The sequence below is a fragment of the Osmia bicornis genome, chromosome 9 (genome assembly GCF_907164935.1).
Source record: "Osmia bicornis bicornis chromosome 9, iOsmBic2.1, whole genome shotgun sequence".
Lineage (NCBI taxonomy): Eukaryota > Metazoa > Arthropoda > Insecta > Hymenoptera > Megachilidae > Osmia > Osmia bicornis.
Genome location: NC_060224.1, coordinates 7,834,019 through 7,857,806, shown reverse-complemented (window position 1 = coordinate 7,857,806; position 23,788 = coordinate 7,834,019). Strand labels below are relative to the sequence as shown.

At 40.2% G+C, this 23,788-nt stretch overlaps 4 protein-coding genes across 6 annotated transcripts in view; 2 read left to right on the top strand and 2 right to left on the bottom strand.

Annotated features, from left to right (window-relative positions):
• The window catches only part of LOC114875078 (protein Skeletor, isoforms D/E-like), a 226,049-nt gene extending 215,308 nt beyond the window's left edge, over positions 1-10,741 (top strand). Inside the window, 9 exon segments of the mRNA XM_029184999.2 lie at positions 392-554; positions 638-897; positions 5,426-5,525; positions 6,028-6,212; positions 6,386-6,685; positions 6,779-6,953; positions 7,153-7,346; positions 7,438-7,662; positions 7,733-10,741. Coding sequence (XP_029040832.2) covers positions 392-554; positions 638-897; positions 5,426-5,525; positions 6,028-6,212; positions 6,386-6,685; positions 6,779-6,953; positions 7,153-7,346; positions 7,438-7,662; positions 7,733-9,673 — 3,543 coding nt within the window. The 3' untranslated portion in view covers positions 9,674-10,741.
• A 75-nt stretch (positions 10,742-10,816) lies between these two features.
• On the bottom strand, positions 10,817-16,093 carry LOC114875083 (DDB1- and CUL4-associated factor 10 homolog). The gene is made up of 5 exons (XM_029185003.2): positions 15,182-16,093; positions 14,983-15,096; positions 14,537-14,906; positions 14,243-14,458; positions 10,817-14,170 (listed from the first exon to the last, which is right to left on the bottom strand). The coding sequence occupies exons 1-5, from the start codon at positions 15,376-15,378 to the stop codon at positions 13,052-13,054; spliced, it is 2,016 nt and encodes a 671-aa protein (XP_029040836.1). The 5' UTR covers positions 15,379-16,093; the 3' UTR covers positions 10,817-13,051.
• Positions 16,094-16,150: 57 nt separating this feature from the next.
• Positions 16,151-19,058, bottom strand: LOC114875086 (luciferin sulfotransferase-like). The gene is made up of 9 exons (XM_029185009.2): positions 19,028-19,058; positions 18,714-18,805; positions 18,416-18,625; positions 18,129-18,332; positions 17,351-17,447; positions 17,129-17,285; positions 16,944-17,064; positions 16,785-16,879; positions 16,151-16,718 (listed from the first exon to the last, which is right to left on the bottom strand). Coding segments are annotated over exons 3-9 (987 nt in total). The 5' UTR covers positions 18,417-18,625; positions 18,714-18,805; positions 19,028-19,058; the 3' UTR covers positions 16,151-16,406.
• A 157-nt stretch (positions 19,059-19,215) lies between these two features.
• On the top strand, positions 19,216-23,124 carry LOC114875084 (protein fem-1 homolog C). Of its 3 annotated transcripts, none has more exons than XM_029185007.2 (8): positions 19,216-19,324; positions 19,950-20,402; positions 20,635-20,943; positions 21,019-21,382; positions 21,448-21,691; positions 21,763-22,011; positions 22,100-22,225; positions 22,293-23,124. In XM_029185007.2, exons 2-8 carry the CDS (start codon positions 19,964-19,966, stop codon positions 22,521-22,523), a joined length of 1,962 nt encoding a protein of 653 aa, XP_029040840.2. In that variant the 5' UTR covers positions 19,216-19,324; positions 19,950-19,963; the 3' UTR covers positions 22,524-23,124. The 3 variants fall into 3 exon arrangements, with proteins under 3 accessions (XP_029040840.2, XP_029040838.2, XP_029040839.2); XM_029185005.2 differs by lacking the exon at positions 19,216-19,324 and adding an exon at positions 19,365-19,640; XM_029185006.2 differs by lacking the exon at positions 19,216-19,324 and adding an exon at positions 19,736-19,757.
• The last annotated feature ends 664 nt before the right edge of the window (positions 23,125-23,788 follow it).

Here is a 23,788-nt window from a genome sequence, read left to right as displayed (position 1 = left end):
ACGCTCGCGGTTTAGTAGGAGGCGCGTGCTTGCGAACCCGCCAACGGATAGAAAGTAATCGGTACGGCTGGCTCGATGCCATACCGACACCGAATGTCCCGACAAATTGGACCCGACCACCTCTTACGAAACTTTTCGAATGAAAGTGGGAGGGGGGGAAAAAAAAGAAAAGAGAAATTGAAAATCCGATTACGAGCTGGTGAACTAGCCGTTGAACAGGCAATGCTGGTATCGTTAAAAGTTACGGCTCTGTGGAAGTCACGGTCGTGGAAAACTTTACGTTGCGTTCGTTCTTTGATGCCTTTATTTATCTCTTGTTTTCTTATTTTCCATCGGTTATTGATATTGTTAATTTGAGGGAAATTTATTTTGGAATCTCGATGCTTCGTAGGTGAATTTCGGAGACGTCAGAATACCACGAGGATTCGATTACCCTAAACCTCAGAAATTGGCAGCATTGAGCGGAGTGCACGGGGTCAGTTCGGAACCGATCGTCGTAGTCGATGCCCAAACCCTGTTGATACCAAGTTTCAGCTACGATGGCGAAGCACCTGGTAAGTTGATCCGAAAATCAATCGATAAAACCAACAATTCCTTCTCTATCTACATCGACGAATCTTTTGATTTTTGTTCGCAGACGCGAAATTTTGGGTAGGAGCCGGTCCAACACCGTCGCCCCAAGGTATTCGAGTGCCCGATGAGAACGGCAAGGAGGTTCCTCTTCGTCGATACGATCGCAAGGCTATCGTGCTGACGCTACCTGGCGATCTAACGATCCACCAGATCGGCCATTTTGGCGTCTGGTGCGAGGCGTTCACCGTCGACTTCGGCCACGTACAAATTCCGCAGAATCTTAACGTGCCACCGTCCCTAAAGATGCTCGGAGTCTCGCCGCAGGTAAGCTGGAAAGCCATCCTCTAGTCACCGACCATGCTGCTTCCACCTTTTAAACGCGATAGCCCCTTTGCTACGCTGAACCGAACAACCTTCCGGAAACTATCGCGATGAGAACGAGTTACGAACTGATTAACACGTTGATTGGCACGATAGAGATAAAAACATTAAGGACCGATCAACGTGTTAAGGTGAAAAATGAGATAAAAACATATTTTGCTTGCCTTGAAATTTATTTGAACGATAAGAACAAAGTGCATACACAAGTTTTCTCTAGTTGCACAGATGCCGCAAAATTTCTATGCGAATCACGTTCCACCGACAGAAGTAAAGGGATTCGCGCAAGCTTTTAAACGTTTCACGACTTACGACGCATCGTCTTTAGCCGAGTCGATGCTTTTGCGTCACGTCCCCTAAGTTTCCCTGGGCCGGAACCAACTACCGCGTACTTTCATCTTCCGTCGACATTTGACAGGGCGATTACGTTGGCGAACTTTCATAATTCTGCCCATCCGTCGTCTCGGGAACACGCTCGTTCTCCGTCGTTCGTTTGGACGAAATTATCAGTGATTTTAATAACGGGTGATATCTCTCTTTTCTTTCCGCTTAATTTTCACTCGATCAGAGCAGCAAACTGTAACATCGCTGCCGGGACAAAGACCGTTTCGCGCATCTGTACAATCGAATGCAGCCGAATTTGCAGAAACAAACGAGCCTTTCACGAGGACAGTCGATACAGACTCGGTATTGTTTCACGGCGAATTTGTCTCTGTCAATATTTGAGCGGATACCTGGTTGTCAGCGGACATATCCCGAGTTATATTCTTCTTCGACGAGTCGACTTCTTTCTCGTTTCGATATTCAACTTTGGTCAAGCTTTAATTTCGAAAGCCTAATTGACGTATGCATAACACCCTGTCTCTGTCCTTGTGTTGCAGAACGTGCATCGCGGAGGGCAGGGACAGACGCTCGGTCTGGTAAATCCGTACGAGCTGTCTGCTTCGTCGTCGTCGTCGTCTCCTTCTCCTTCGTTCGCGACCGCGTTGCTGACACAGCAGCAATATCAACGTCCCACAACTTACCGGCCGATTAGCCGTCGCGAAGATCAGGTTCAAGTGATCCGGGCGATCGACTATCGAATACCAAAGAGTCTCCATATCCAGGAACCTCTCGCGCAGCAGCTTCACCGCCTCGAACCTGCCTCTTATCACACGCAAAATGGAAGATCGGCCGCGATCGTGCAATACGCCGACGACGATGCCTCGAATCTAGACGACTCGTCGACGTATCAAGAACAACTCGGAACCGTTGGTTCAACTTCCTTCAACCAGCCGTCCGCAACGGAACGATCGAGATCGCGCGTCCAAGTAACCGGCGAACCCCAAAGTAACTCGTACTCGAGGCTGTTGCGATACCAAGGCGACAGGAGGCTAGACTCTTTCGTTCGTTACTAAACCCCTATGCAAGCCCCGACTGCCGCAAACTTGACGAACCATCGAACTTAGTGCTTGTTTCAAGGCTTTTAGGGAAGAAATTTCCGTGGACGTCTCTTTGGTACGCGATGCTCTTTGCAACTGTTCTCTGCGATTGAACGTGTTCAGACAACTTTCTTCGAAATCTCACCCTGTCCCGTCTTCATCTCTTTCTCAAATATGTTCCCAGTTTTCGTTGAAAAATCGTGTCAGTAGGTCGAAGCCAAGATTTATCGTAGAAAATCGAAACTCGCGACTCGAGTTATTCGCAAAAGTTCCGTAAGCCGATCGCGTATACCAAGGATGATTCTGAGGTGGCAACACAGGTGGCACAGCTGCGATAATATCAGCTTCATACGTGGAGTTGTACGTATTAATCGTGTGCAGCCACTTTGGAAAGTTTGCCACCTACAGCATAGACGCTACAGCATAGAACACTCTGGCTTTCCTTTTATTTATTTAACACCACGCGTCGACCATCTATTAGACAGAGGAATCTCTGAACAACGCTTTACGCCCAACCAGTGGTGGCTCGTAGCTAAAATCAGTGAGACTGCTGCTCCAGAAAATTTTTAGCCTTTGTTTTAAAAAACCAGCACTGTGGGACCGACAGTGCTCTCTCTCCTGCGCAGCCTTGCGCGCAGCTTCCTATGTGCGCATGCGCGCAGTTTCCTATATGCGCATGCGTGCACAGCCAATCCACGCCGCTGGAACTGTGAAGCGCACAGTTCCATACAAAGATTTTTGTATCTTTTTCATAAACCGAGGGATGGCTACTGACATTAAGCTTAAGGATTATATACTATTGTACAGGTATAAAGAAAGAATTAAAGAAAAAAGACTCATTATATTAAATGTTATCGATAATATCAAGTGGAAATAAGAGGTGCTGCAGTTCCACAGTGCCTATAAGCGAGCCGCCACTGCCCACAACTATTCGTAAACGTGCACACACACCCGCAAACGAGGAGCATAGCTTGCTAATAGGAGTTTTGCAAACCACAAAAAACAATTATCCACCTTTCCTGATTTTATGAACCTCGAGGAACTACAATAATCAAGTATTCGTTTGAAGTGAAAAGGATCAGACTATGTGTCCTCAAGAGTAGCGGAATCATCTGGTTGAAGAAGAAGCATAAATCTAACCGTTTACCACCGTCCTCCTTTTCCACCGCGTTGGAGAAGAACGATGTAGTTTAGTTTCGAAACGCAGCACGTCGGTTCAAAGTAAATTCAGCCTGTATATGGTATACATTGAGGATCCATGGTGTAAGTAGACGCAATCTATGCAGACGCAGACCGTCCCACGGACACATACCTAACAGGCACGCCTTTAATCTCTCCAATCCCCTCTAGAATTCTATTCTAAGAGACGTACAATCTCGCCCATCCCGTACAACCGGATGCATCGCGTTCTCCACGAACAATACGAGTCGCCATAATTCACGGTTTGCCTCTCTCTACGACTGCCCGTGAAATATGTGTCGATATTAGCGACACTTCGATATCGGTTTTTGTCTCCCGGCTCATCTGCTTCCCGCTCTAACAAGAATATACGTACATACGTGCGTACACGTCGGAACCAGCTAGAGAAATAATCGTTAAGAACTGTCGCAACCCGTCCGTCGACGAATTTAATTCAAAGAAAATCCAAAATTCAAACTGATAAGATAAGCAGAATTTAATACTGGTATTTAGTTGATAAATTATTTTCAGAGGATCGTATATGAGAGAGAAAATGCAATAATTTTTGTCTATACGCTTCGGGAATGAAAACGTTTTGCGAACCTACAAAGGCTGATCTGAAATTTCATTTTATTAAAAAAAATGAAGGCGAAGCAGATTGTCTAAAAATTATTTTATTGGTACGATAATGATAAAGGGATATTTCTGAAGCGTATGGACAAATACACCTATACCTCGCTTTACGGCCTAGATATGTTCCGGGAAAGTTGGTCGTAAAACAAAAAGCCGTATAACGAATCAATTATTTTGATACAAACCCATACAAGTTCAATTGGATCTGTTCCAATTTTGTATAAAATAATATAGTTTTTAGTTCATAAAGCATTTTATACTTTTTATTTCCTATAAAAATAAAAGTACAGCATTTTTTTTGGCCGTATAACGAAACATTGTGGGCCATTGAAACGTTAAAAAAGTGCCATAATTAAAAAAGATCGTTATAGCAAAATGCTGTATAGCGAGGTGTAGGTGTATTGATATTAGGTGATTGCACATGAAAATTTTCAATATCTCTGTTGATTGAATTTGTCAAACTAGCTGAAGTTTCGTGTTTTCACGGTTTCGAAATGAATCGTTTGATGTGCAACAACCTGATAACAGCGTGCCTTCCCAGGGACGGCCAATTTCAGTGTGACAGTGAACGTGTTAATCGCATCTGGAATTGTGTTTGCAAGCAATCGAGCAACGTTTGCGAGCGAATTATCATACGATTGTAAGGGTATCCGTCGTGGTCTTAGCTTTACCGTAGCGCTGATTTCAGGCGTAAATTTGAAGCAACGATCGAGCGAAGAGGAAGAAGAGGAAGAAGCATTAGTTTTGTAAAATCGAGCGGTAAAGAAAGGAAAAGCGATGCTTTTGACTGTGATAAGAGGGTTAAGTACTAGTTTCGTGGCCAGAAATAGACGAAGGACTTGTCGCTTGGAAAAAAAGAAAGCTGAGGGAATACCTTCCAGCCTGGGCCAGTTCTTCCTTCTAAGTGCATCAGCTTCCAACATATTATAATATATAAAATATATATATTATTACAAATGTAGATTATGTATATTCACACGCACCGAGAATATTATTTTTTCTATCGATTTTTGTACGTTTTTACCTGAGATTGATACAAAATAAACGATATTATATATATTTTCTTGAAACACCAGTCCTTTGTTCGATTACAATCTAGCGCAGTCCTCGATAGTGCAACAATCCATGGTGGAAGGAGATGATGTTGAAATGAGATCGATCGACGATGTCTGCTCGATCGATCGGGAAGAATCGATGTTGCTGTTGTGAACGATGGTAAACGGTGTGTCGTTTGATTTCAGTCGAAACTGAACTGCGAAGTTCTGGAGGAGAAGCTGGCTTTCGAGGTGCGATGGGCCGTGGCCGGAGACAGCATAGTCGCCCAACTGGTCGGAAAGCTTGGTGAGTACACGTTTCCGTGCTGTCTCGCGCGTGGACACCTCGCAAAAACCGCGATACTTGACCGGTGTTTATCGCCGCGTCAACGAAACGGAAAATCCAGCCCAATTTTTCATTAACGACGCTCGTTACCGTTTCGTTGTTCGCAGAACTTTCGTCGATCCGGCGAAATATTTACGTTTTTTTCCCCCCAGAAGGTTTCGATGAAAGGGAGCCAGAAAACAATCACGCGCCCTATTTGCACCCTTCGCCAGGTGTAATCGCTCTTGCGGAAAGGGTAGCGCGAAAAAGATCGCGTTTCACGGTCTAATTAACGCGCGATCGCGTTTTAAACGGACCGCTTAATGAATTAAGGGCCACCCTACCGAACCGATTCCCCGTGTCCCATGGAAAATAAATTTCGCCTGAACGAACCGCCGAAATTAGCGTGCCTCCCTTTGAACGCGTTCTCTCATTTTTACATCGTGATTTCCCACTAATCCTGTCTCTGACTATGTCCTAACAGAAGACGGACAGTACATGGCATTCGGATTGTCTGCGGATCCTAACAGAAGCTTGATGGTCGGAGGAGACGCGGTAGTCGCATGGGTCGATAAACAAACCCTTCAAGGATACGCTGTCGATTATTTCTTGGACGCCAAGTCGCAGTGTTCCGGTGGACGGGGTAGTTGCCCCGACACGCGCATACAAGTTAGTCGTTCGTACTTTATATTTTCATCGTGAATCAAGAACGATTGTTCTTATTTAGATGAAAACGTTTCCTGAGTCTTATAGATAGCAGTTAACGCGTGAAAAACGGATGAAATCGTTTTGTTCCCGAACGCTTTGCATTCAATTTACCGTGTTGAAACGACGCTTTGCAGGAGAACACGAATTCCATTCGATTGTTGAACGCTGCACTGGTGGACGGATATAGTATTGTCACGTATCAGAGAGCACTGAAGACGAACGACGAGCTGGACCATCAAATCCTGACAAACGGCTCGCAAGCGATCATCTGGGCCATCGGTCCTCTCAACGAGAGGCTAGAGGTCAGCTTTCACACGGACTATCTGAAAAGCGACCGTTTCATCGACTTTGGTAGACCACCGGTCTGGAATTGTCCGATCCCGGAGCATTCGCAAACGATCGTGGACAACGAAGATAAAGCCAGCGGAAATCAGGTGACAATCTATTCGTCCTTGTTCTACTATGTTTCAACGACAATCTATCGATGAGGTGAAATGAAATATTATTGAAAAAAATTAACGAAACAGCCAGTGGCGATTGTAACTACCAGAAGACCTCAACGAGCACCGGCAACTCCAGCGCCAGCGCCGAAAAACGATGCCTGGGAGATTCCACCTATTCAATGTTACGAACCCGATGATGGAGTGTTTTACGCTCAGATGGGACCGACCGGAGGAAAACACGGCTATCCTGCGATCACCGGTACGATAATTGGGTCGATGAAAGGCTAAAATCGAGTCTGGCAAAAACCGCATAGCTGATATCGAGTTTTAGAATCGCTGGTGAAAGTTTATTATTCAATAATCGGATGCTTTCGGTGAAATCGATGCGACACGAGTTGAAACCCGATAACGCAAACTGGTCGGGCAATTAATAAACCGGTACGATTCGCTTTCCCTAGGTCACGTCGGCTGGGGAATCTCTTGGTACATAAATGGCCTACTAATTCCTGTAATCAACGTTGTACGAGGTAGAAAATATACTTTCGTGGTGGAAGGTGGTGAGGATCCTGACACACCCGCTCGTTACCATCCCTTCTATATTACTGACGATCCTGTTGGTGGATACCAACACAAAACACCTGAAGAGAAAGCCGTAAGTCACTTTCCCTTTTTTTTTAAATCATGAGAATGTATTTGAACGAGGTATGTTCAAATTGATGATTATTTTCCTTTGCACTGAGAAGAAGGTGAAAATATTCGCTGGTGCTCAACGTCAACGCGGCGTGTATCGACCAACGGGTGTCGGTCGACTGTGCAATTGGGTGCCGGATCAAAGTCAACCCCCCGCCGACGAATTCACTTCGTTTGGTGCTTACCAGCGCACCCTGACTCTGGAATGCGATCATGGAGACCCAGGTATCGTAGAATGGACCCCTGACAACAACACCCCCGACACCGTCTACTACCAGGTAAGTGGAAGTTGAAATTTATGAAAGAAGATCTCGGACATCGCACTGACGATCGTCGACGAACGTTCAGTGTTTCACGCACCGTTACCTGGGCTGGAAGATCAACGTTCTCGACAGCTGCGACGCCGGCGAATCAGCTGCCAGCGAGAACCACGAGGTGTTCGTGCAGCCGGAACGTCAACGAACGAACGTGGATCTCGAGAACAGCCCCAGCATCCGTGTCCCGAGCAAGGTAACGCCATCGGCGGAGTTTCTTCAGCAGCATCTTCATCAAGCTCACGGTGAACACGGGCTTCGTATTCCTTATCATCCAGCGACTAACCCCGGCAAGCTAAGCACACCATACACCCAGCTACTAACGAACGCTAATAACAACAATTACGTCCGCTTGCAATCATCGTCGCAGTACGAGGAGCCGTTCGTTTCGAAGCCTTCTTCTCCGTACAGTACGCCGGGCATCAGCGTTCTGCCCCATAGTCACGAGGTACGCGTGAAGGATATGCATCACGTGCACCTCGACGAGGATCCGATGCAGCAACAACAGCATCATCATCCGAACTACCATCGTTACAATCATCTTCATCATCATCATCAGCTAGCTCCGATCTATCACGAACAATCGATGGGAATCGATAGACCGATCACCTCCCATCCTGGCAGACATCATCAAATCATGGAGATCGAGCCGGATTTCATTCGTCAAGCCTCTAACCAGCAATTGTCTAACCTCGTTGCAGATAACCCACGACCAATGAGCCACGGGACAAAATACACTTATCCAGCAGCCAGCAACCCGCAGATCCAATACCCCAACAGACCGTTGTATCATCATTACGCGAGCAATTACCACCACCTTTATCACCAACCGCCCCACCATCATTACCATCACTATCAGCCAGAACAGAGGAATCAACTGATGATGATCAAGAGACCGATGATGACTCGTCGACCAATGTTGCAGACCTCTCACACGATGCCACAGCCGAGTCTTCCCTTACCCTCCAGACCAGTCTTCCTAGAACGAAAGAAGTCTGTCTATGCCCCAGCTTCGCCCGTTTACAGAAGAAACCAAGAGAAAGTATCCACGGTGAACGGTAATGTTCAAATCTCGAAACTGAAGAAAGTCGACCCGAAACAGTGGAGCAAAGTGGAGGCTAAAGTTTCCGATACGAACGCACCCAACCTCTTCTCTACTCCCATGAAACCAGCCAGAAACACAGGCTTCGATCCAGGCTCCATAGTGATCGAAAGTGGTTTCAAACCAATCATTAGAACCTTAGAGAAACCCACGGACGTTGCTGAGAAGAGATCGTCCGATATAACGGATGAAGAAGATGCTCGAGGAACCACCAACCACAGACCTAACGACAATTTCGGGCCAGTTTTTATACCTTCACCCCCTGTCCCAACCGTGGACACGGTAAAAAGATCGAAGAAGAAACCTCGTCTAGGCGAGGTCGAGGACATGGAAATGGCTGCCGACAGGATGAACGCTTATTACTTGCCTCCGGTTCCCAGCACGATCACCAACGAATCACCGTCTTCACCCTCGTCAGAGGTATTGATCACGTTCGACGGAAAGAGACTGAAGGACTCTGGCTTGGCCAGGTCGATTTCCGGGATCGAAGAGCATTCGAAAAGCACGTTATCCTCGGATGTGCTTAGTAGAACACCGCAATTCGGAAGATTCAAGGGAGAACTACCACCTTTGATCCCTGGAGAGGCTCGTTCTCAGCTCGAGAAACGTCGTCCATCGTACAAGGACTCGTTACTGGCCGAAACAACCCCGATAAAGAACACGAAATTGACGCTTGTCATGAGATCGAAGAGATCTCCGCACGAGGGACACGTGCATTTAACGAACGCTTCTGATACTGATCATCTCGATCGCCATAGTCACAACGATCATCATCAGAGTAACTCGAGTTCTCTGCTCGTCAGTACCGGTGAAACTATCATGGCTAATTTAGGATACATCTTTCTAACTGTTGTCTTTTATTATATCATTTGAAATTATTCGCTGCCGAGTGTGTAGGATTGTTAAGAAGATTCAACGATTTCGTATTCAGAGTTGTTTCTATTAGGGACTTCAGGGTGTGAGCATTGTCTTGAAGAATATTCGTTTCGTTAGTATTTTTGTTAACTTCATCTATTCTTTTTTTTCCTCTAATAGTAATAATTCTGACATGCTGGGGCCATGAGGGCCTCAAGAATATTTGGCATTCATCAGGGGCAGAGGTGAAGGATGCTGGTCCTGGTTCTAACAATGCAAGCCATCTGCAAGGAATAATTTCTTCTTTTTTTAACCTGTTAACTAAAGATCTTCTTTTAACACGTTGATCGTCGCGATAGAAATAGCCATATCGAATACAGGATACAAGGGTTATTTGCCTCTTGCGCGTGTAACAATAGTTTGTCTTATAAATGATCCATGAATAATAGGATGTACTTTCTTTCTGATGTAAGTGTAATAACATCGCCGAAGGCAAGAATCTTTCAGGATTTGCATTATTAGATTCTATAGGTCTTTCAGTAGAATTCAGGTTAACAGGTTAATCACGTTTGCCACGTTTCAGCGCGAAATGTACGTGACTTTGTGGATTAATAGACAATGTAATCGACGCGATAACACGGGAGAGGAATATAACTAACCACAAAATACCGATCCATGGTTTACTTATTTATTCAGCTATTTATTCATGAATTATTTTGTCCCTTTGTCGTACGAGAGAGAAGCTTCCAAGACGAGCAATAGTATTGGAAAAAAAGTTTGTGTCATTTACGCTCATCGGATCTCCGACTCTATAAGAGTACAATATACCTTCGTTACATTTATTTTTTTTTTCCTAAGTAAGTTTTAAGTCTCGAGGTGCATGAAAGAAGGATCTTATCATTCTACGTGCTACAACTACGTTGTGCTCTAGACTATATATACTTGTACATAAGTTGATTGTTAATAAATTGTGTAATGGATATCACGTTCCTTTCTTTATTCCGTGCGGTGAACTAGAAGGAAGGATGATGTCAATATTGTACTCAACCGAAATGGTAAAGCAATTAACAGGAAGAGAATTCAACGAGGACAGCTTCTTACAACTCTGATTTTAATTGCTACACAATGGATTGCATAACAATTATAAGAAAACACATGTCAGACGTTAAGCAATATTTTATTGTATAGAAAAAAAAAGGAAAAAACAAACAAATCTTACAAAACAATCAGCACACTAACTACTGTACAGGACCGTATAATTGTAATAGAAGAACGTTACGAGCGACGATCAGCCGGTTCAGCTAATTAGTTTGAACACAATTGTCGATTGGAACGCGGTAAGCAAGGATACACTGCTTGTCCCTGAACATTCACGCATTTCCCGGGTAAAGATGGAAAAGGAAATCGCTGACGAATCTTCAGCTGCACTAGCAGATCATGTGTCGTTAAAAATTCTTGTTAAACGTTTCGAAGCAACGTTTCGATTGTATTCAATTTCGTCGACGGATCGAGATTGATCGCCGATCGATCTCGTTAAAAAATATCTCGGATAGAAATACTACAGTTGAATCGAAAAAGAAACATTTTATCAAACTATCGAGACTCCAAAGCGTGGAATCAAGCTTGTCTCTCTCTCGAAAAAAAAATTAACAAACTCCACAGAAAACATTGGCCGCTTCTCTTTTGGCCACGATTTGGCTCGATTTCATCTTAAAAAGTAATACACGCGTTATTACATACACCGTTATTACATACTCTAAGTCGACGATGTATTTACATATGTTACACGATCTCTCATCTGCTTAACGATACAAATTCCATTCGACGAGTCTAAGGTACGCCACGAAACACTCGAGTTTCATGATCAAACAGCTCTCCTTGTCGAAGAACGTCCCTAAATCTTACGATCGCTTAAGATAGTCGCAAATCAGTCGCTAAAATTTGGTAAATAATCCACATGTTATCGATTCTGATGCTTTCAGAAAATTACATCTCCTGTTCGGGCTCGATATCAGCTTGGTATCTCGATTGGTAACCGTACAAGTATGTTTTCTTTGCAATTTTCGACTAGGCGATACATCTTTTTTTTTCAAACAACCTGTATAAACGAGCCTGTCGAATAATTCATCAAATATTCCTTATATTAGCGATTAGACGTTTGGAACTTCGTGCATTTAAATATTATTCTAGTTGCTATCGACGCGTTTCGTGCCCCCTAATTAGCTTATAATGTTTTTTCATTTATAAAGTTAATCAACAATGGCAATGAACTGAACGTTAAGCATTACGATACAATTGAGAGGTGGCACGAAACGTGTCGACAGTTCGATAACAATCACTGGAAGGCCCCGTTCGATGAGCCAACGATACAAATTTGGTAGATAATCAGTCAAAGTTTCGAGTACTTAGCAACTAATTACGCGATACGTGGCTAATTAATTGAATACTAACGACAACGCCAAAAGACACGTTCTTCAGCGAGGTTGATCTTTCTTGAACGATTATTTCACTCCGTAATGTTTAATACACTTCATTCTTTATTTTTACAACTTAGTAGACAACTCTTGCAAACAATACAGAGAAGCACAGAGTTTCTGTTAACATGTTATTGCACCGCTTTCAATTTTTACAAGAGTTTAAGAGAAAAAACTTGAACCGCTCTTTCGATCGTTGCCAGATAAAATGTACAAGATACTAAAAAAAAAAAAACGTAACATTTGCATCAATCGAGTTTCAACGAAGAATAGAAAACTATACACGCGCACAATTGTTTCCGATCTGAATTTGTTCCGTTTTTACAAACGCAAATCGCTGTATTACAAGAGTATTTACAGTTGAAATTAAGCGGAATGTTTCTGAGATGTATGATTCAAACAAACACCTTGTTCCTACGCGTGTTCCACGACAATACAAAGGGAAATAAAAGTACTCTGGCCGTAAAAATGATTACTGCAACGATTTGCTATTTGTAAAGATCTATTGTCTGTATCGAAGCTGCTCGAACGTACAACTTATTAGATAATTCATTGTCCAAAATGATACTTAAAATAGCGTCATGATTGTTTCTTCCTTCAAATTGCTACTGAAAGGTAATTCTGTATAAAATATCTCTCGTGCTTCGATAAAAAATGTTTAACATAAAAAAAAAGAAAGAAAGAATCAATGATTCTCGTTAAATCATACCTCGAACATAAGACACGTTAAAAAATATAAGTTTCATCAAAAAGAATATTATTTAGAAAACTTCGTTTAGACACTGTAAGACTGTCTGGTTCGATTAAAAGAGAAAATAAAGAAGCAAAAACAAAGGACAACGGAAGAGATAACGGCAAGTCGTATATGTCTTTTCAAGACTATCCTTAGAAAATGAACAAATAAATTTGCTAATAGATTTCACTAAACCACCGGCTGATGCCAAACGATCTTTCCACCGAGGCAACCCGACACGAGCAAACAATGCCTAGGTGAAAATTTTGTACTGACCACGATGCCAGAGTGACTAACATTCGTCGCTAGCTCGTGCAACTGTACAGACTCGTTAAACGGTGGTACACAATTGGACAGTTCCGAACAGTCGCTAGAGAACGCTAACAATCGTACGCCATAGCCGAACGGCGAACATATTAATCGGCCATCGGCAGAGAAACATAACTCTTTGATGTAACCAGAGCCAACGTTAGGCTCCTCGATGTAATGCGTTAACCTAGGTGTATTCTGATGGATCATACGATTTCTCGGAATAGCGTACATCGTCTGTTGACCTTGCCTGTTTCGATTCTGGACTCTGATCCGATCGCCAATTATAACCACGGCATTGTTGTTCGATCTGGCGACTCGATGTCTTTCCCTTCGGAGTCTAGCTTCTCTGACCGCCACGTGTGCTTCCCACACGTCGGTCGTACTTACATGCAACTCTATATTGCCGGTAGAAAAGTCATCTATCATATTGCGTGGTCTCAGGTAGTTCAGGTGTATGTTCGGTCTTGGTAACCAGTAATTCAGACCCGACTCTCTCTCTTGATCATTGGAGGCATCCTCTTGTATGCTCTCATTATTCTCGGCCCCGTACATGTATCTATTCTCCTGTCTATCGTCTCGATCCACAGGTACTCGTGAATCCGAGCTTAAACCTGAACCAGAACCAGCTTCGACTGTATTAAAATTCGTCCTCGATGCGTTTCTGTCCAAACGCGAGTTTCTCGACTGCAATCGTGATGTTCTGCGAGACGTCGGTTGCCAATTGTTCCTCGATGATCTAACTGGTTGCGCGTTGTCCGAGGATCCGATCGAATTCGATCTCGCATCGGACGTAGTGTGAACTACCCTGACACGATTGTTCGGACTTTCGATTAAGAACGACGATGTTATACCTGAACGCGAGGATTGTGGTTGTGGAAAATCTTCGAATTCGTCTACAGCTACTTCGTTAAACTGAGGGGTGGCTTCTTCTCCTTCTTTACCCTGCTCCGTTGTGCCGGATACGTCACGCTCTTGTATGTCGTGAATACAAGTCCACTGTAACAAACGTGACATTTAAAACATTTGTACGAATTTAAATGAATACTTTGAAGGATGAGTAAAATCCACCTCAGATTTTTCTGCACTACTGACGTTCCTGGACAAAGCACACCATCCTTGAGGATGCACTTGCAAACTAGATATTATCTCTGCATCGTCACCGGCAGGGAAATCGGTTAAAAATTCTACTCTGTTATGCGTACGAGAATGGGAAAAGAGATGCGTGAAATTTGCCACGTTCGGTATTGTTGTTTGAGACGACTGCATTAATCGGTACATATTTGGCTGAAATAAAAAATTCATGTTTCTATAACGTGTCATCGCGTGTATAACAAAAAGAAAGGATTTAAGAAATAAACGCACTCTAAATCCTGCCAAGTCTTGAGTTAATGTGCTTAACTTAAGATTGTGTATGATGATGAGGTATCCAGAAGTGGTACTTATTAACATTTTGCTGGCATCCGGACTAAGTCTAGTACGCATTAGTCCATTTGTATGAAATACGCGGGTGTGTAGAATACTATTTTCCGTAAAACTATTAATATCCCAGGTATATATGCTACCGTCAAATCCACTGGTTAATAGTAAACTATCTTTGGGACTATACTCTATATTCTTAACCCAGTTCGAATGACCCTGCAATGTTCTTATCCTTTGTTTCAGATTCCTTGCATCCCAAAGAGCTACCGTACTGTCATCTGAACACGTTGCAAACATACGTTGATCTAAAAACCTGTTGTAAATTAAAATTATAATTAATTGTTACAAGCACTGATTGTGCTATCGATTGGAAATTGATCTATACGTACCTAACACAATTGACGCAATCATCATGAGCATTGTCAATCGCATGAATTAATCTCCTCCTCAAAGGATCAAACATTAAAATACTTTTCTTCTCACATGCTGCCAACAGAAGAGAACTGGAAACCAATGAACGGTAAAATATTTATAATGCGCATAACATTTGAATCAAGCCTAAGGAATACAGAATGCCTGTATACTAACCCATCTGGCGAATACTCAAGATTGAAAACTCCACCGTGAGCAGCATCGGACAATGCATGATCCCAAGAAGTTACAGGTTGTATTGAAGAATAAAGGGTTTTATGAAAACGATCAGCGTGTCCCAGGGGAAATTTGATGCCCAATTCGCGTTGCCTTAACCAGAGGCTATTCGCTTGCCTGGTTTTTATTTTAGGCATTTCACCCAGGTGTAAGTTTTACCAGCATTCAAATAAATATATTCGACAACTTAGAAATGATACACTATCTTGTAAACAATGTTCGAAAGTGCGAACGCAAATTTCGACGTTTACGAAAACTTTTCAAACTTTTCTTTTATTGTAGAACATTAACGATCACCGTTGATACCATCTCCTAATTAATCGATGCAGATTTGTGATCTTTTCTTTGACAGGAAATACAACATTGACGTGAATTGATCAGAATTTTTGGTCAGATTCGAAGACGACCGTACAGTATCGGATGAACGCTAAGGTTAAGTGTAAAATGCCACTAGCGGCCGATATTACACGTGATTCTTGACAGACGTCTTGACGTTTTTTTTTAGTTAACGATCTTTGACGGGGCTAAGAATGGCGTAAATAATAAATCGAAGTATCGCACCCGCGTGGAATGTCAGACTTCGATGAAATTTAAAGGAAACTTTAAACACCTGACACAACACGAATCAACGCCATCTTTGCTTTGACATTCAACGTCGTACGTTGAGAATCGACAAAAACTCAGGCGCGATTCTCGAATAAAATTCACGTCACCCGTGTTCTTTCAGATAAATTAAACGCGCCAACACTTTGTTCTATCGAAAATCCATTATTCTCACATTCTTCTGTTTCCACGTTTAATCCGCACAAAATTAGAAACCCGTACAAGTTTGGAAAATAAGTGTCCTTTAATAGAAAACCGGTCTCTCGTTAGGTGTAAATGTGTCCATCAATAATTATAATTAACGAGTAAATGGTACTGACAATGAGTCTTATAATTGTTTAAGTATATACATATAGGTGACGTATGTACACACACGCGCGCGCACCTTCATTTTTCTTATGTATTTCTTCAATGAAGACAAATACAAATGTGTGTGAGTATAAACACTAGCACATTTATATGAAAACATATATATATATACACATTTATAAGAGATACAATTATTTTACATTGATCTTGCGAAGAGGCACCCTTTGATTCTAGAAACTTTAATAAACTATTCTCATTCTTCTTCATACGTGACCACTTCCTTATCGAAGTCGAGGCCACTTCCGCGTAAATGTTTTTCAGTCCATTCATCGAACCTCTGGGACAATTCCTCGGACATGTAGTTTCTCCAATCGCCAACTTTTCCTTTTCTTAGAAATTTCTCATCGTCCGAAACACCTTTCTGCGGTAATATAGATTCCAAATTTATAGCAGGATTCGCCGCCATTTTCGAAAACTTTAAATGTTCGCTAAGCCCCGTTATTTCTTCTTCCGTCACGTTCTTTCCCAAAAATTTCGCTGTCTTCTTGATAGCTTCTACTTGATTCTAACAAAATAAATCATTTTTTCAAGTTGTTTACATGATCACAGTTCGTCTGCATTCGTACTTTACCTTCTTCATTTCTTCGTACGTCAAAAATAACACGTTATCCTGGTTCCTCATTTCCCAGAACTTCAGCACGTGACTCCAGAACGGACCCATTGGTGCTTAAATGGTAACTTTGTTCAGTAATTGCTATTCAATTATTCAAGTAATACATTAATTACATACTACTGTCGTCGAGGAAAAGCTCGGCAAATTCTTCGAAGCTTCCTTTCATATTATGGAACTTCCTGCAATAATGGTAAAAGCTGACGCAAGTGTCCTTTGGATTTCTAGCAACATAGATGATCTGAAATATTCGCACGTGTAATAGAAGATTGTTACAAAGGTGAATTGATGTAAGTTGATAGTACCTTCGGTTTCTTTTCATGAATCTGCTGTGGCAGTAAGTCCAACGGCAGGTGAGACTTCAGGTATCTAGTTCGTGGCATCTTTTTAACGTTCTCAACAGAGTCGCCCAATTTTGCAAACCATTCCACGTAGTCTCCTGAGACCATCAATGCGGAAGCCCTGGAATAACGAGGCGTTACAATTGTTTCTGGAGTATCTATTTAAATCATTCTATTGAAACTCACTCGAGCAATGGATTACGTATGACCAACAAAGTTTGAGCGCGTTCGTAATCGAAATTATTCCCGATGCACCATACCATTTCCTGGGCCCAATGACTGCCTATATTAAAAGCAAATTAAAAATAGTATAATACGGTGAAACCTCTATAAGTCGTCATTTTCCTTTCCTCGTTAGTATAAAATTTACATGGTTTCTACTTCGCGGTCCCTTGAGTGACGACGTATCGAGGTTTTACTGATTTTAATTAGTTTCCAAGATATAACGTTTACAAATTTCCCGATTTTCAGTAGATACGTTTCGGTTTGAGTGGCAAGTCGTAAAAGCGGCCCTATTGTTGCAGTTTCTTATTCTTTGGACCCCTGCTGTGGCACTTACCGAAACAATAGGGCCACTTTTACGACTTGCTACTCAAACCGAGACGTATCTACTGAAAATCGGGAAATTTGTGAACGTTATATCTTGAAAACTAATTAAAATCGGGTGTATACATTAAAGCTTAATGAATTCGTCTTGAAAAGTACTATCACATGATCTGAAAAAAAATATGTAGTTCCATTTGAAAAACGAAACTTGACCATCATATCTTTTAAACTAATAATGAAAATAAATTTTCCGTGTAATTGTACCGTGCAATTTCCATATAAACAATTTTTCCTATCATCAATAATTACGAAATAAAACGTCTGTCACACTTTAGCGCCGACACCCTGTATGTGTAAAATTTTGAAGCGTCACTGTTTGGTGAAAATTAGTGAAAATTTGAATTTTTTTTTTTGTTACCAGTCCTCGGGTAGGATACCATCCATACGTCGTCATCGTAAACATCCATGTCCCGTATCCTGGTCCCGTAAAAAACAAACTGAGGCGGTAGTAAACAGTTGCCTGGTTGCACTCTGAGGAAACTGGATTTTACACCAAACATTCTATCCAATCTTTCTCCCGCGTCGCCCTCGATCGTGACGAAAGTAATAGGTTTTCTATCCACTGTAAGGATTATGATAACTCTATGTAAGAAACCGATCGCGTGATCGTTCGTAATACATTCATATAATCAAGTAATCACTCACTTGGTTCTTAAACGTTGTTTGAATGATATTAGTTTAAGTGGTGTGAAACGGAGAACGAGATGCTGATGCTTCTGTGGTCCGCCACGAAATGAATGTCCACGAGTTTTATTGGCATCTCTTCTCGGAACTCACAGTCCAGTTCTTTTTTTTTTCTTCTTCTTCTTTTTTTAGTTGAAGCAACTTTCGACTCCCGGATCTGTCTATGTAAATCTGTATGATAATACTTTCTTTTTATTTATTGAATAACAAGTTTTTATTACGATTGAATAAATAGAAAGAAAAGTAAGTTACTTTTAACCTTGCAACAGTATATCTGTTAAGATTTATTACACGCGCGGCGTATGCATAGTAATGCACTTAAGAAAGAATCCATGCGTTTTATCCTCTTATCTAATTTTCAATCAGAAGCGAATATAAATTAATATGATCGGTAATTGATTTCGTAGCATGTTAGATATTCGTAAAAATGGTGCCAGGCGATGGAAGAATTACTCATTCGCACACAAAACATTATTTCGATGTTATTAACTTTCTCGCTCCGAGAGATTTCACTTTCGGAGAAAGTTAATACATTCTAACCAAGAATGAACCCGTCGTGACCGATATACTTACCGATATATCACGTCACGTAATACATTTAAATTTATTTCCAAATAAAATGATGCTTATAGTTATTAATCTTACGCTAGAAGTAGAAAAGTAAAGGTTATTTTTTGAAATAAACGAATGCATTTGTAGCGACGCGTTTGAAATCAAATCAAATTTCGTTCGCGCATACGCAAAATGCGTCACGTGATTGGAATTCTAATCACGTGATTTATCGACTAGTAGCTGTCATTTACGATGCACGGAAAATTAGTAATGCATTCACATTGTTTTATTTGTTGGGTGACCGTCGATAGTGCCCAAGTAAGTTTGCTTTCTTTCTAAATCGACGCTAACGAGGCAAAAATTATATCGTACAGTTTTTGTAAATCTTCGTTTACGCCATTTCTTACACGTTCTTCATTTTAAATGATACATTTCATTCATGATCTTATAAAAATGATAACAAGTGGTGCTTCTAGAGAAAATTCGAAGCGTCTTTTACTCCGAATCTCATTAGTGTGATGCCTTTCTCTTTAATACATATTGTGTGTATTGCGTTGTTATTGCGAAAATGTCAGTTCATTTCGCTATATATGCATTCACCATATTGTGAATTGTAATGATCAACTTTAGCTAGGTACAGTTCTTTGTGTTTTCCTGTTTGTATTATTTTGATACATCATGTTACTACCTGTTTTCGTTTACAGTTTTAATTATGAAATCAAGTTTCAGGAATAAATTGTAACTTGATTGTGTATGTGTTGTAGTATCATATTTGTTGTTTAACCGTAACATGTATACAAAAAATAGAAGCCTCATCTTCTGTATTATTGTAAATTTAGTTTCATGCATTTCATATTTATATTAACTACATTTCATAAAGAAATCATTTGTCTAGTTGAAAATTTAAGCAAGATGTACTAACCAAGAAATTAATTTTTTTCAGCCTATTAAGGAGAAATGTTAAATATATATGCTTTCCAAAGAAAGCTGGATAAAATATCCCATGATCTCATAGAAGAATGCAAATACATTGCACCTGGAGCACAGCTAACAATAGGGTTAAGGAGTTGGTTAGAAAAATATAAAGTAGAAATCAGAAAAGAAATTGTGTCCCGGGTGGAAGATGGCTGTGCTCCTTTATTCATTGCTTGCAAAAGGGGAAACGTGGAGATTGTGGAGTACCTTATAACAGTATGCCATGCAGATATTGAACAAAAAGGAAGATATGAAGTACCTGACGATCGATCTGTACATTGTGCTACACCCCTATGGTGTGCAGCTGTTTCTGGAAAACTTTCAGTAATTAAATGTTTGATATCTCATGGAGCTGAAGTTAACGCAGTTTCAGATTCTGGTTCAACTCCTGTGAGATCAGCTTGTTTCATGACTCACATGGGTAATGTATTCGCTTAAAATATTTAATATATGCAAAATGATTTTGCAATAAGATTGATATAGCATACAAATGTGAATTATATTGTATTAAAAATAAAACTATAGTCAGGTCTAGGCCAGTGGTTCATTTGCCAAAATCTATACTTAATAGATGTCAGTGTTAATTGCATGTATGCAAACATAGTACGAAACCAATTGGTTTTAACACGAAAATATGATTTTCTTGATTTCAGATGTTGTTTCATACTTGGTAGAAAATGGTGCTGATATACTTAAAGCCAATTATAACGGTGGAACATGCTTGATAAACTCTGTTCAAAGCGTAGATTTATGTACTTTTCTCTTAAACCATGGTGCTGATGTAAATGCAACAGATATTCAAAATAAGACTGCTTTACATTACGCCATTCAAGAACACAGGCTTGAAACTACCAAACTTCTCCTTGAACATAATGCAGATCCTCATCTTAGATCTCGATATAATGACGATGCTCTTCAAACTGCTTGCCTAAAAGGGGCCATTGAAATTTTTGAATATTTAGGTAATAGAAATTCGATTGTTTAAAACATTATGTAATTACTTAGAACCAATTGTAATATTCTTTATTGTGATTCAGTGGAAAAGGTACCTTATTCTCCTGAAAGATTAGCAGATGCAAATGAATTAATGGGATCTACGTGTTTTGATGATAATCATGACATTCAAAAGGCATTAAAATATTGGCGCGCGGCAATAGCTATTAGAAATGCCAATGCAATAAATGGTGTTCCTTTACCAAAAAGGCCTCTGTTACCTAAACGTGATATATATAAAAATGCAACTGAGTTCACAACATTAGAGGAACTTAACGCGATTGCGCTTGATTTAGATGCGATGAGAATACAAAGTTTATTAATATGTGAGAGAATTCTAGGCCCACATCATAAAGACACTTTATTCCGATTAATGTTCCGAGGAGCTGCATATGCAGAAGCCTTCAGGTACTTACACATATGTTAAGCGATTTTTTTCCAGATTTTTATCCATTTATTTATTTTTATTATAGATATCAAAATTGTATAGATTTATGGCACAGAGCGTTAGAAATTCGGGTGGAAAAAGATTCGATTTTATATGCCGATACGTGTTTCACTGCTCAAGCCTTGCTAAGGCTTATGGTTGAATTAAATGAGAACACATTAGAAGCGGCAGATCACAATCGAGATAAGGAAGAACCAAGGTTTTGCGATGTTGTAGCAATATTTAAATTACTTTCCAGTCAATTAACAGAAGCCAAAGAATTATTGGAGGTAATTTACAATATGATTAATTTGTGTAATTGGATACTATTGTTCTGTACATTGAGCTTATTTTATTATAGAAACGACCAGTACACAAGCGACAACGGGATAGTTACGAACGAATACTAAAATGTGTAACGCATCTTATTTACTTATTAGTGGAAACAGGAACATCGGATGATCAGAAGGCGCTAACCAAGCAGCTAGTTTATGATTTAGTTAAACAAAAACCTAGATCTGCATATACGGAAGACACGCTTCTGCATCTTTGCGTTTCAAAAATGAATACCATCAGTTCTACTTATTTTACTGCTACTGATAGTATACACGTGGGTGTTTTGCATTAACTTCATGCATGGATCAAATCTGTACATAGCATAAACTGTTGGAACATAAAATATGAATTATTTTTTATAGAGAATTTTCCCACACTTAAAAGTCGTCAAGTTGCTTTTAGAATGCGGCGCGAACGTCAACGCAAGGAACGAATGGCGGTCAACACCCCTGCATATAGCGAGCGATCCATTTAACTTTCAAAATGCAGTACGTATTTCACTTCATTTTAATCCCGTCTGCGGAAGAAATACAAATTGTTACTCGTTCTTTACAGCTAATAAAATTGTTATTGGACTACGGTGCACATTTAGACACCCCAAACAGAGCCGGGGAGACTCCAGTACGGTTGATATCTTCAAATTTAATGAACAATGTAAATCTTGTAAACTATATTAGTCTTCGGTGTTATGCGGCTCAAGCTATTCGGAAATACGGCATTCGTTGTAGAAGACACATAGATTTGCCCGATACACTTTATCAATTTTTAGAACTTCATAGAGAATAATGAATAACAAACAGAACTTCTACGTTAATAATGTTTGTTTTTTTTTTTTCATTACTTATAGGACTAAATTCAGCTATAGAAAACGCACCAACGTTCGCAATACAAATATATGTACATGTACAGTGTGTTCGGCTATGGATTGGCATCCTTTGATAGAGCTGGAGTGATTTTGAACAACATTTTCTTTTACCAAGGCTTAGTTTTTGAATAATTAAAGAAAATACAGACCAGTAAAGGAAAAAGTTGTCCAAAATCGGCCCAGCTACCACCCCTTCAAAGGATCACCCGTCGCCGAACACTCTGTATATAATATTTTTTCAAAGTTATAAAGAATACAAGGATACATTAGGTATGATAAAAAATTAAAAAAATCCATTTTCGGAATATAAACACTCCTATATCGAATGTAACTAAATCTCTCATACTTTGTTACGATTGTATGAAGAAATTAGAATTTGTACAATCTCACTTTTTATTGAGGAAAGTAATATTTTTAAAGAAAATAATTATTATACAAAATAGTTATTTCGAAAGGTGTAAGAATGGTAAAGTATCCAACGCGAAAAGACTGGTTTGAATAAAGATGTTTTGATAAGGTTTTTATGTTGGATGCAATATTATAATTCGATATCGATTTATGTACTTGTACGTAAATCATTAGCTAGAGTATCTTCTAACATGTATCACGTGTGAATGGATTGACATTATATTTTAAGAATAACATTTAGTGAAAACAACAAACGGAGAATTATTGAATAAGCTTTTACACTGATTTTATGGAAGAGATCTTGTGTAATAAATACATAATAAGGATACAAAACGTCAAAGATCTGTGAAGAAGACATGGCTATTAATTTGAATGCCAAAGATGTACTATATTCGAGCATTGCCATACTGTTACAACACACATCACCATCAAATTCATCAAATTATGCAGCAAATGAACGGATTTTAGTGAAGAATATAACACATTTATATTTATTGAAAACACCTTCGGTATGTTTCACTGCTTCTATTTATTCATTACAGAAGAAAAATATTAAAATTGTAATCATTCGAATAACAATACTTATAAACGCAAAATGTATGAACATATGCTTTAAATAATAAACGTTTCATTTCCGTGATAAACCCACCTGTTTATGGGAAACAGCACAAATTTTTTTATGTCACGAAAACGAAACGTCTTATATTATGATATTTATAAAATTTTGAGTTTATCATACAATTGAAATGTTACCTATAAATAATAAAAGAACAATATC

Excerpts from the sequence above, each read along its gene's own strand:
- LOC114875083 (XM_029185003.2), bottom strand. The coding sequence starts at position 15,378 with ATGCCTAAAATAAAAACCAGGCAAGCGAATAGCCTCTGGTTAAGGCAA. Across the intron at positions 14,459-14,536 it reads AAGACTTGGCAGGATTTAGA|CCAAATATGTACCGATTAAT; the intron begins GTGCGTTTATTT and ends TTTTTATTTCAG. Across the intron at positions 14,171-14,242 it reads GTAGTGCAGAAAAATCTGAG|TGGACTTGTATTCACGACAT; the intron begins GTGGATTTTACT and ends CGTTTGTTACAG.
- LOC114875086 (XM_029185009.2), bottom strand. Across the intron at positions 17,286-17,350 it reads ATACGTAATCCATTGCTCGA|GGCTTCCGCATTGATGGTCT; the intron begins GTGAGTTTCAAT and ends TCGTTATTCCAG. Across the intron at positions 17,065-17,128 it reads TTCATGAAAAGAAACCGAAG|ATCATCTATGTTGCTAGAAA; the intron begins GTACTATCAACT and ends CGAATATTTCAG.
- LOC114875084 (XM_029185007.2), top strand. The coding sequence starts at position 19,964 with ATGTTAAATATATATGCTTTCCAAAGAAAGCTGGATAAAATATCCCAT. Across the intron at positions 20,944-21,018 it reads TGAAATTTTTGAATATTTAG|TGGAAAAGGTACCTTATTCT; the intron begins GTAATAGAAATT and ends ATTGTGATTCAG. Across the intron at positions 21,692-21,762 it reads AAGCCAAAGAATTATTGGAG|AAACGACCAGTACACAAGCG; the intron begins GTAATTTACAAT and ends ATTTTATTATAG.